This window comes from Buteo buteo, chromosome 26 (assembly GCF_964188355.1).
Source record: "Buteo buteo chromosome 26, bButBut1.hap1.1, whole genome shotgun sequence".
Lineage (NCBI taxonomy): Eukaryota > Metazoa > Chordata > Aves > Accipitriformes > Accipitridae > Buteo > Buteo buteo.
In genome coordinates, this window is record NC_134196.1 from 3,813,300 (window position 1) to 3,824,286 (window position 10,987).

At 46.6% G+C, this 10,987-nt stretch overlaps 1 protein-coding gene across 1 annotated transcript; it reads right to left on the reverse strand.

Annotated features, from left to right (window-relative positions):
* Positions 1-416: 416 nt before the first annotated feature.
* SNRPF (small nuclear ribonucleoprotein polypeptide F) lies at positions 417-1,716 on the reverse strand. The gene is made up of 4 exons (XM_075057815.1): positions 1,601-1,716; positions 1,379-1,504; positions 1,092-1,156; positions 417-537 (listed from the first exon to the last, which is right to left on the reverse strand). The coding sequence occupies exons 1-4, from the start codon at positions 1,601-1,603 to the stop codon at positions 471-473; spliced, it is 261 nt and encodes an 86-aa protein (XP_074913916.1). The 5' UTR covers positions 1,604-1,716; the 3' UTR covers positions 417-470.
* Between the last annotated feature and the right edge of the window lie 9,271 nt (positions 1,717-10,987).

Consider the following 10,987-nt stretch of genomic DNA (forward strand, 5'->3'; position numbering starts at 1 on the left):
CACATACACGTGACGAAACATTCCTCACCTTCTATTATACGTCAGTCTGCATTCCATATAACTACCTGACAGCACAGTACTGACACTGATGCTAAACTGAACTAACCCACAAATGAACCATCTATTTTCTTTTGGAGTACACGACTTTGAAGATGTAATTTATTCCAGGAATCACTTGAATTCAGGTATTTCCCATGACAGTAATGGCATTTGTGGACACTGGTAATACTTAAAAGTTGTGTTTGTTTTTAATTATCCACTTCTCATTCTAATATTTTCAGTTTTAAATTTAAATAGTCGCCTACTCCTCCAGCATTAGTTTTTTTGGATGCCAACAAAAAATAGGAAACCTTTTCAAGAGTTAACTTCCTCCATATTGAAATACAATGGAAAAAAGGAAACACATTATTAAAAAATTATGGAAAAACAAAACAAAGAAAAAAAAGTTTATTTCCAGGTATACAAAACACCTATTCTCTCATTTCTCCATCTTCTTCCTCTTCTTCCACACCTCTGATGTACAAAACATTATTGCACCTGTAATGGGAAACAAAGCATTCCCTTAACTGTAAGTGTTTTAATTTTCTGCCCCTTATATACGCTACTTTAAGCATTTTCCTCCCCAAGTGTAGCCTGGCAACAGTCAAATTCCACATAACAAAATTGCTGCTGTTGACCTTGTACAGCTTTCCACAAAGTTCGTCACAAATGCAGAAACACCGAGTTTATAAAAGCAGTAACTGGCTGACAATGCTGTATGAGAGATCTTTACTCTTGGGTTAACAGTTACGGTCGAGTTTAATTTCCAAGCGTGCAAAACGCTTTCGGTAGCAAAACACTAATACGCTCTACTAGTGCCAAGAGATTGATATACAGTAATCTGGAAAACTATGGTATTTAGTTACCTGAAAAAGAGATCATTAATGCTTCTTTACAAATATTTTCAAAATTCATTTTTCCTCCCCTCAGAAGGGATCTCGTAGCCTTCACACAGGAGTTATGCTAACACTTACCATCCCAGTTAGACAAAACCCGCAAGTTTCAGCGTGAGTGACAAGATTTACGGCCGCTGCCACAAATATGTCGATTACCTTATCAAAACTTCACCCAGGTGTCCGGACAGCGCACCGTCTATGTACTCCTCTGTGTTCGCAAGCTTGAGAAGAAGAACCGGCACAACTCGGGAGTGATTATAAGGCAAAAAAAAAAAAAAAAAGAAAACCCTTCGCAACGCAGATGGCGGGTTTACCCCGCGGCCCACCACCCCCCCACAGCAACCGGGCCGGGCCCAGCGACCCCGCTCCCACCGCCGACCCCTCAGAACCCCCCCACGGCCCTCCCCCGGCGGGGGTCTTACCCCCTTCCCCTCACACCTCACCTGCATGTTCATGTACCCGTCGACGGAGACGAGGTAACCCTTGTACTCCATCCCCCACTTCAGCTTCACCATCACCGGTTTCCCCGTCAGCCCGTTGAGGAAGGGTTTGGGGTTGAGGGGCAGGCTCTGCCGGGGGAGAACCAACGGGTCAGACCCTTCCCGCCCCTCACCGCCGCCTCACGGCCGTTAACGGCTCCCCATAACCCCCCCTCCCCCCCTCACCATGGCGACGGGACGGCGGCGGCCCGCGCGGGAAACTCCTCGTGCGCGCGGCTGGGAGAACGGGCGGCCCGACCGCTCCCCCGCTTCCGCTTCCGGGGAGAGCGCCGCTACCTCCTCTGACCCCGCGCCGCACTCCTGATAGGCTGAGGCGCTCCCCCTTGCCCCGCCCCGAAAAGAAAAGCGGGGCTGCCCCCATTGGCTCGGCCTCTCTCATTGGTCGGGTTGAGCGCCCTCCTCTCTTTACCAACCAATCGGCGGCGCCCTGAGGCGCGCCGGGGCTGCTGGGCGCCGCCATGTTGTGGCGGGCCGCTTTTCCCTCCTCACCTCAGGTTTTTCCCTGCGCATCTCAGGCCTTTCCCTCCTCACCTCAGGCCTTTCCTTCCTCGCAGGCCCCAAGGGGCCGGTTTCACCCCCCTCCAGGCTGGCAACTACCTCATTTAGCTTTGAAAGTCGGACGGCCGGAGCAGCAGCTGCCCTCCCGGCCGGGGGTGGAGGCACCGCTCCTGAGCAGTCGGGTGTGTGTGTATGGGGGGGTGCGGGTGGGCCCGTGTCCCTTCCCAACAGGGTGTTGCTTACTTTTCGCCTCGGGATTTACCGGCTCTGAGGACCGTGTCCGGCTCAGCAGCAGTTAAGCCTGTCTTGTGTTTCCTTCTCTGTGCGTACAGGTCGATCTCCACGAGGTGGCGGTGGCTCGTCACGGGAGGATTCGGGCAAACTCCCTTCTTGTTTACCTGCCGGCATCCATCCGTGGTTAAGAATAAATTAGCGGACCAGTACATTTTCGTTACTCCACACGCATAGATAGAAAAGCTCGGAGGTTATGAGACGCGTAAGCGATGTCTTTGCCAGTGCGCGAGTGCTCTACTCGGGCTCATTTGGCTCCCAGGTGAAGAAGTTGCCAGAGCTTTTCTTGGCTGTAGCGAGCATCAGCCTGTTCACGCTCATGAACAGCCGTCCTGCTCTAGCTATAATTTGTGATGCAACATTTGACAGGCAAATATGTTGAACCAACGTTTGTACTGTTTACTGATTTGTCACATCTACACTAATTTTCTCTATGCTCTGTCTCTGAAGTCATCAAGTGCCGCAATGTATATTTGTGTTCCTGCATACAGCATATTCCCTTCATCTTTAATGTATTGGATGCTGAATGTGGAAGACATACATTCAGGAACTAACCCTTCTGTAACAGAACTATTACATTTTTTATGCACCTTACCTCCCAAAGGTCAGTCTAGTGCCTTAGCGTTGAAAGCAAAACCATCGTCACCTGCTTTCATCTGAGTGTTTAATGCTGTTGACTCAACAACCTGTCTTCTCCAGATCCAGACTGTCCTCACACACAGTGGTTGTGATACCTTTGTGGATGCATAGGAATGAATAAGGGTTGGAATTGTAATTGTTTTTAACTGGCATGTATCAAAAGTGCACTCAGATACTTGTTTCCATGATCATTAGAAATGAGTGTGATTTTTCTTTCAGGGTGTATTGGGTGGGCAACAAAGACAACATCAAAATTATGCTAATAGTCTTTCTGGTAGCAAGACTAACTGTGGGCCAGCTGAAAGAGTAACTAAGTTATAAGATTTCTGTAAGGAAGTCTGTGTTGAGGCTATGTAGGAAAAGTGTGAACACAACAGGAAATGGTGTGTATATAGAAAAACTTTTCATGCCACTTGGAATAGCTGGTTTCAAGTGATAACATGTATAATGTGGCAGAATCCAATGAGCTTAGAGTGAGTGTCTGGGATAAAATCATACTGTGGGAGTAATTTTTGCACTTCTCTGACAATTACCAAGGATAAATCTGTATATCTGTGACTGGCAATATAACAGCTTTGGTATGTTATCTGTAAACAGCACTTCTTATTTTTATGTATTGAACCAATTTTGATCACAATGTCTCCTACTCATGTTGGGAAAACTTTTTGTGTACCAAGAAGTACAGGAGCAATTACATTCAGCTTTTAATACACTCTGTTCCTCTGACAGATGAGTAAATATTCCAGCCCTGTTGTTATAAAGTCATCAAAACCCAGAAGAATTTCCCAGGGTCATATATATCAGCGTAGAAGTCAGAGAGCCGGAGTGCCTGACTTCTGGTTTCACAATCGGTGCATGAATTCACGCGTCAGTAATCTCATCAGCTGTAGACTGGGTCTGCAGCAATTTTGTGTGACGGTGGGGTAGGAAGGAGTACTGAAAGCACAGAATGCGTGACTACATCTGATGTAGTTAACGGGATAACTTGGTTAATCAGGAAATGAAATAGCTTTTGCTCCCCCCCCCCCCCCGTAAGGAATTTGCTGTTTACCTTGTTGACTGAATCATTCTGACTCAAAGATAGTTTGCTTACGCTGGTCTTCTCTTGACCTTCAGCACCGGGGTGAAGTTCACCTTTTGTCCTCTTTGTATTTCCTCATGTTATAGGGGAAGTAATCGTTCGCATTCTTTTCTGCCTTTGGGCCAGGGTATTTAGGCTGCTGCTCAACAGGAAATGAACAGGAAAGAATTTTTGTCATAGATTACTCCAAACCTTGGGTCTTGGGTGGATGGATAGGATTTTCCCTTGCAGCTCAAGGGTAGGAATGTAGCATGACTGCCTACACTCTGTTCCTGAGGAAACACGTTAAGCAGCTGGACATCCGATGGCAGCAGCATTTCTGGTGGAGGGACTCATTAGATGGTGTTATCTGGGTAAAGTGCAAATGCTCGCTGACATCATTAACACATCACGTCACCGTAATGCCAGGCAGAGGGGGCTAGCCTCTGTACCCTCACATCGCTGAGAGAAAGCTGAGCTGCCCGGAAATATTTCCTGATTGAGCTGAGCTTGCTGAGACAGGACCTCCCTGCAATAACCCCCTTCTGCCTGCCATAAACACATTTAAGGAAACTTTCAGAGCTGCCCCATGTTCCAGCTTCTGGGCTGCACATTTAGTGACCCTCCCATGCCTCCTTCTAGCGATATGCCAGTGTAAATGGGATTTTGCTCTGCGGCACTGCTCTCCCGCATCAAACAAGTTATTTCTGATACCACGCGGTTATTTCTGCCAGAGTAGTAGCAGCGTCAACTTTGCCATCACACCAAAGACACTGTGAGATGAGCACCGGTTGCAATCAGAGAACTTAAAGCAGCCGTGAAGGCACAGCCCTGAATTAAGCGTGGGGAGAGCTGAGTTAACAAAAAGGAAGCTCCACCAGGAGACAGTGCCTTCAAAGAACAGGTTTGCATGAAAATAAATGCAGTGTAGCAGCACGGAGTTAGCCCTGCTAGGCAATGGCTGAACCTCAGCTTCTGGTTTTGTTGGGTTCATAATTGGCAGAGCTGTGTAAGAACCTGCTGCTCTCCCCATACGAACCTGTCCCAGGTGATGTACCACCCTCCTTCCTCCCCCTTTGCCAGACTCCCAAACTGCAGTGTCTGTTCTTGAAAATATTAGGTGATATGATGCCTCGATCTAAGCTAGATTAAGGTTAAGTAGCCTTGTGCAGATCAGGAGTTGATTTCTGACAAGCTCTCTATTCTAACTACTTGGGGATGCACTGGTTGTGACACTTACGGACCTAGAAGGATTTTGGGGATATGTGCACCCTTGGAGAGTTTTGCTGCTGTAGCAATACTGCTAAAATGTGAAGAGGAGCTAGGACTCAGGCCAAATCTTGCCACGAAATAAATTTATTTTTCCTTCAGCAATAGGCATAATGGAAGATTTGCCATTATAAATCATACTGTAATGAAAAATTTGCTCTTGCCCACAAATTTTCTGCAGAAAGTTTCTGAAGAAATTTTGTCTGAAAATCTTTTCCAATAAGAAATACAAATTTTTTGTATGTGCAAAAAATCTGTCAGTTATCAGCTCCTGGTGACTTGGGAACTGCCGTGGCAGTATATGTGGATTGCTGACAGCCCTCACATGAGGTATAATCGTGACCACCTGGGGCTTTGCCAGAATAAAAGTTTCTCTTCAAGCAGTGTTTTCACAGAGATCTCTACCAGTAAAACATCTTTCCTCTCTTTGTTGACGATTTGTCATTTTAATAACACTGTCTTTGATCAAATCTCCATCAATGAGGCAATAGCTGTCCACCACAGACCTTAAGTGTGGATCAGGACTGGGATCCAGTAGGTCGTGACATCAGGCTTCGGAAGAACAGGGGTCTGTAATTTCTCTCCGAGATCCTCATCAACCAAACCGAAGCTGATCTGTGCAATGGTGGGTGTACAGAATCCCAAGTGCGAGGAGCCACAAAACTGGCTAGCCTGTTTCAGGTTTGACCCAAGTAACGCGCCTCTTTCCGCGTGCTGCCACGTTTTCATCTCGGTGTAAGACCGTAGCCTAGAGCAGATGCTCAGTCTTGCTGAACAACGCTTGGAAACAGCTGAAGGGAAGGGCACAGGGGAACCCCAAAAAACAAGGGACTTGCTATCAGCCCCGCGTGCCCGGCAGTGGCTGGCATACTAATGTGAGAAAACACAAGAAGATGCAAAAGTTTGTTTGGGGTGGACTCGCCCGGCGAGCGGAGACCGTGCGGAGGGCGGGAGGTGGAGGTGAGCCTGGAAAGATGGAAACAGAGGGTTTCTGCTTGGGTAGAGGGTTTATGTGCAGTTTCAGATCGACACGATGCCTTTTTCCCACGGAGCGATGTCAGTATGAAATGAGGTTTGAGGGGTGGCAGGTATATGCTAACAAAAACCCAGATCTTGATGGAATCACAAAAGCTTTTTGCTCCCCCCTGCTACCCCGGAGGTTTGCTGGGGTGGCTCTGCTGTGAACCTGTGACCAGGCTGGGCTGTGCCAGCGAGAAGGGGCATAGGATTTGTATTGTACAGAAATTATGGGAACATTAAAGCCTCCTTTTATGCGTATTGAAAACCTTTATTTGTGCAAATAGTATTCATGGAAATTATGCAGCTACACTAAAGAGAGGCCCTTTAAGAATGTGTCTCTGAAAACACAGGCTCCTTTGCCAAGAAATAATGGGACTTCCTTAATTATCAGCTGTTATCTTCTGGTTTTGGCAAACTTTTGTTGCTTTATGTGCTGCTGTTTCTTTTATGCTTTGACATTAATGAATTGGAATTGAAATTATGTGCTGAGGAAAACAAAGTGATCTGTATAAATAATAAAATGGCATTCTTCTGTGTGTCAAAAAGGGGGGGCATCAAGCATTGTGCAGAAGGAATTTGGAAACTGTGCTTTCACACAGACATCTTAATGGAAACTAATAGCTGGCTCCAAATCAGAGAAGTGGTTGAAGAGTTGGTGTTTTGAGAAATCTGTCTGAGCAGAGCTCAGAAACTCTGGCTGGTGTTGGAGTCTCTCTGCGTTAGGTGGCAAGCTGTGTTTTAACAGAGGGGCTCGTCTGCTGCTTCTCTTGTCCTTCTGCTTCCAGCCAGGGGTGAAATTCCAGTGGTGATGGTACAAACCTAACAATAGTTTCTAAACCTTAATGATCTTTTATTCATGCTGAAGCCCTCTTGGACAAACAGTTACCCTGACAAACAGAGGAAAGCAGTTTTTAACAGTGAATCTTGGGAGGGGGGAGAGTTGTACAAGAGGTTCCCTCACCATTTCAGAGAAAGAGCTGAAGGAAACTAGCTGGAGAGGAGAAAGTAAGAGCGATAAATGCTGCTGGGTTAAAAAAAGGAGCTAAATCCAGGATTCCTGAGCTGCTTAGAAAACTCTCTGAGCCCAAACAATATTCCGCAGAGATGAGGCAGAGAAATAGGAGCCTAGGTCCAAGAGAAACCCATGAGTTATCAAGGCTGACTGGCAGCTGTAGGGACAAATACATCCTGAAGTCCCTCTATTACACTGTGAGGCTTTAACGTGCAGTCAGTGGTTTTATTAATTTGGCCAGATACATCTATTCTTGTGCTAGCCAAAGGGAAGAGTGATTTGGGGTCGGAGCCTCTGCGAAGTCTGCTGGGCTGTTTGCTGTTTGCACCTCTCCCAGGGGAGCCAGAGCTGGTCCTGGGGCAGCTGAGCCAGAAAGTCTCATTTCCAGGAAGGGTCTGCAGACAGAAAAAAATCCCCCCCACCACCACCCCCATGCTCTGCAAATGTTCCGGAGGCGATATCTGCATTTTGTGTTTGACTTGAACCTGAGCCCAGAGCCCACATCTCAGCTGGGAGGCAGCAATCGCTGCCCTGCATCTGAGACCGGTGACTTCTGCCTCTCTGCTAAACCGGTGGTCCTTTCGTGAGAGCCTCTCCAGGGCTAGCGAGTGGCGAGGGTCCGCCGTAAAGTCAAACGTATGCGGACAAACCTTCCCCGTGAGGCAGAGCGGAGGAGAAGCTTTCTTCCAGCCAGTTTCTGGTCAGCGACCAGAACCTCAGAGCATCTCATTGCCTGCCTGAAACAGGCAGGAGTCCGAGCTTGTGTAGGTGGGCAGGCTTTTCCCAGACCCCATAAATCCCACAGGCTTAGCCTACCTGGGATAGGAAGCGTTACGGGGACCAGGAATTAACTGTGGGGATGGTCAGTGAATTAGGACCAGATGCCCAAGGCAGACAGCACAAAGACTGCAGCACGCTGGGGGCGAAAGTAACTCAAAATGCCATGGTTCAACGCACATCATCTGATACAAATCCAGGAGAGAGAGCATGGCTATAGCTGTTTACACTGGTTTTATGCCAACCCTTCCCAAATTACCAGTGTCCTGACTTTCATACTTCTTGGGGCAGTGCCCAGCTCTATGTGCTGGGTGCAGCGTGTCACCACGGAAATGCCTTTCTTCAAAATGCTTTAAGAGTTTAGGAAGTTGGAGTTTGGGCCAGTAAAGTTTCCAGCTGCGTTGTGTCAACGGCAATAGTGCTCACGGAGACCGGCTTTACCTGGTTCATTTCTAGCCAGGAGGCTACCGATGTGCTGGCGTTCCCTTGTCACTTGAAGTTGTCGTTTAGTTTGGCATTTCTGCCGTCGTTTTGCCGAGTACTCTGTTAGGTCGCTCGTACAACTGTCCCTTTTTTTCCCCAAAGCGCACAGAGGATGGGAGCTGGCTTCTCTTTGCCCGGCGGGTGTTTCTGAGGAGGCAGCTGATGTGCCCTGGGCTTTCCCGCTCGGGCACCGAGCGTTTGGAGAGCCACAACGAGCAATTCCAACTCTCCCGACAATTCCTGATGCTCCTGGCGTGCCCCAGGTGACCTGGCCCCACGGCCACACCGTTCCGTTTGGGTCCTTTTCTGTTCTTTACAGTCTTTTCTAGCAGCCGCTGTTGCTCTCTGCGCTGGGCATGGGTGACCTCAGCAGCGCGACGTGGTCTTAGAGGCATTTACATCCATACGGTGCCTTCCTTCTGCAGAGCGGCGTCTTCTCTGCGGAGATTTACACCGCAGGTAACGGGAAGGGCCAAGCGGGTAAGGGGAACATGTTCTCGTAACAGGACCCGGAGATGGTCCGTCAAGGATCCGCTCGCTCTTCTGCCCAGGAACGCGGTGACAAACGCACTTGCGAGGGCAGGTGCTGACCAGGCGAGTGAAGAGAAGATCAGACCCTGACCGTACTGTTTACTGCAATGCAGGATAGAGATACTTAAGCTAGTCTGGGTAATAAAAACAATTGAAAAAAGCCTGCTCCTCTGCCAACAAACGTACTCTGGTGTCTGAGCCGGCTCGTTCCGACCAGCACGTGCAAACTGCAATAATTTGGAGGATTAGGGTATGTTCAAGGGTTAGACTGTGGCCACAGTTCACGAGCGTAGCAAAAGGTGTGCCCTTAACAAAGACCATTTATTTGCTCCAAAGCTCATTTTCATTTTTCCAGAAGAAATGCATTGTTATTTTTTTTTAAATAAGGGAAAAGGAACCTATTTTTTTCCCAAGCACCATTCTTGGAAATGACCTTCTTGGCCGAAATTTTCTTGAAAAATATCAGCTTGGTGCAGATATTTCCTGCTTCCAGGAAAGCTTTTCTAGAGATCTACCTCCTGTAAATGTTTATACAAACAGCTAAAGGCTGCCAAAGTTAGAAGCTGCTAAGAAAGAGTTGTAAGCCGCTTAGAATGGAAAAGAGTGAAACCTTAACAATAGCATTGCCAACTTCACTTAATAAACAGATTTAATATGGATTTTATATAATAAACGCTAGCTTAGATATGAAACTGTTGTGCCATTTTTTTGCTACACAATAAACAAAGATTTAGCATATCCATGCACAACGTTGAGTATTTTCTGGCAAATGCTGTATTTCTAAAATTATCCTTAAGGTTGTGTGATCATTTGTAGGTTGCAATGGACTGATATTGATGTTCCTTTCATATGACGCTTCACATAAGGCAAGTGACTACTTGTTTTGACAGATTGTAAAAGATATGTAATTAGAAGGGGAAAAGGGCTAGTTCATACCTGTGACACTTTATGGATTTACGTGCTTCTGTGAATTGGACATAAAACACTTCAGCTCATCTGTGGTTTTGTGGGTTCTTGCTTTAAATGCTCAAGAAGAAGCTCTTATCGTTTTTTATCTCTGGGAAAGGAGATCTAGAGGATTAAATGATACAGTTAAATATTTATTTATCAACAGACATCAAATCCACAGCTAAACAGTCTTGCTTCATTTGTAGTACTATCACGTTGAGACCCCAAGAATTTTAATGAAGGTATGACTTTACATTAAGTAGCTGATAAGATAATTCACCACAGAGTCAAGTGGATGGCAATTCCCGTGCCCCCCTGAACGGGGCTGTCCGAGGAGGAGCGGGGTCGCAGCGGTGGGTGGCAGTGCTCCTGTCCACCACTGGGACACCAGTTCCCACCAGCAAACCCCAGCAGACACTTACCCAGAAGGTAGGAGTGGCTGGAAACCTGACTGCCACGCTACTTGTTCGCAATTTAATAATTAGCTGAATTTAGGTCTGCGGGGGGACTTACCCACAAGCCATGTTGACAATGACCTTTATAATGCGGCTCTACTTTTTGTGGTGTTTGGGGAGCGACGCTTACCGGACTTAAGAATCTTTATTTTGTGAGGTAGCTTTGAGGTTGTATGTAACTGATCTCCATTCCTCTAATACACTATTCATACAATAGGTTTTCTTTATGGGTCCATTACTTGCAGTGCTGAACTTGACAGATTTCAGGGAGTTTATTCTGAAAATAAACAGTTCATTTGCGTGAAATTGGATTTTTTTTTTCCCCTGAGTAGTCAACATCAGTAAATTAAATATAGATGGAAAATACCGCAGACCAGTGTTTCTGATGCTGAGCAAACATACAAGTATATAACAGTTTATACAAATGAAAAATACAACCTTTTTGATGTTGCCAAGTTGACTCGGGCCTCAGATAATGGGCTAAAAGGTGCAAGCTAAGCATGTTGATCGGAGCTGTAATGTCTTTAGCAAATGAGAGAAATTGAATACCCTTTGCCTACATAACCTTT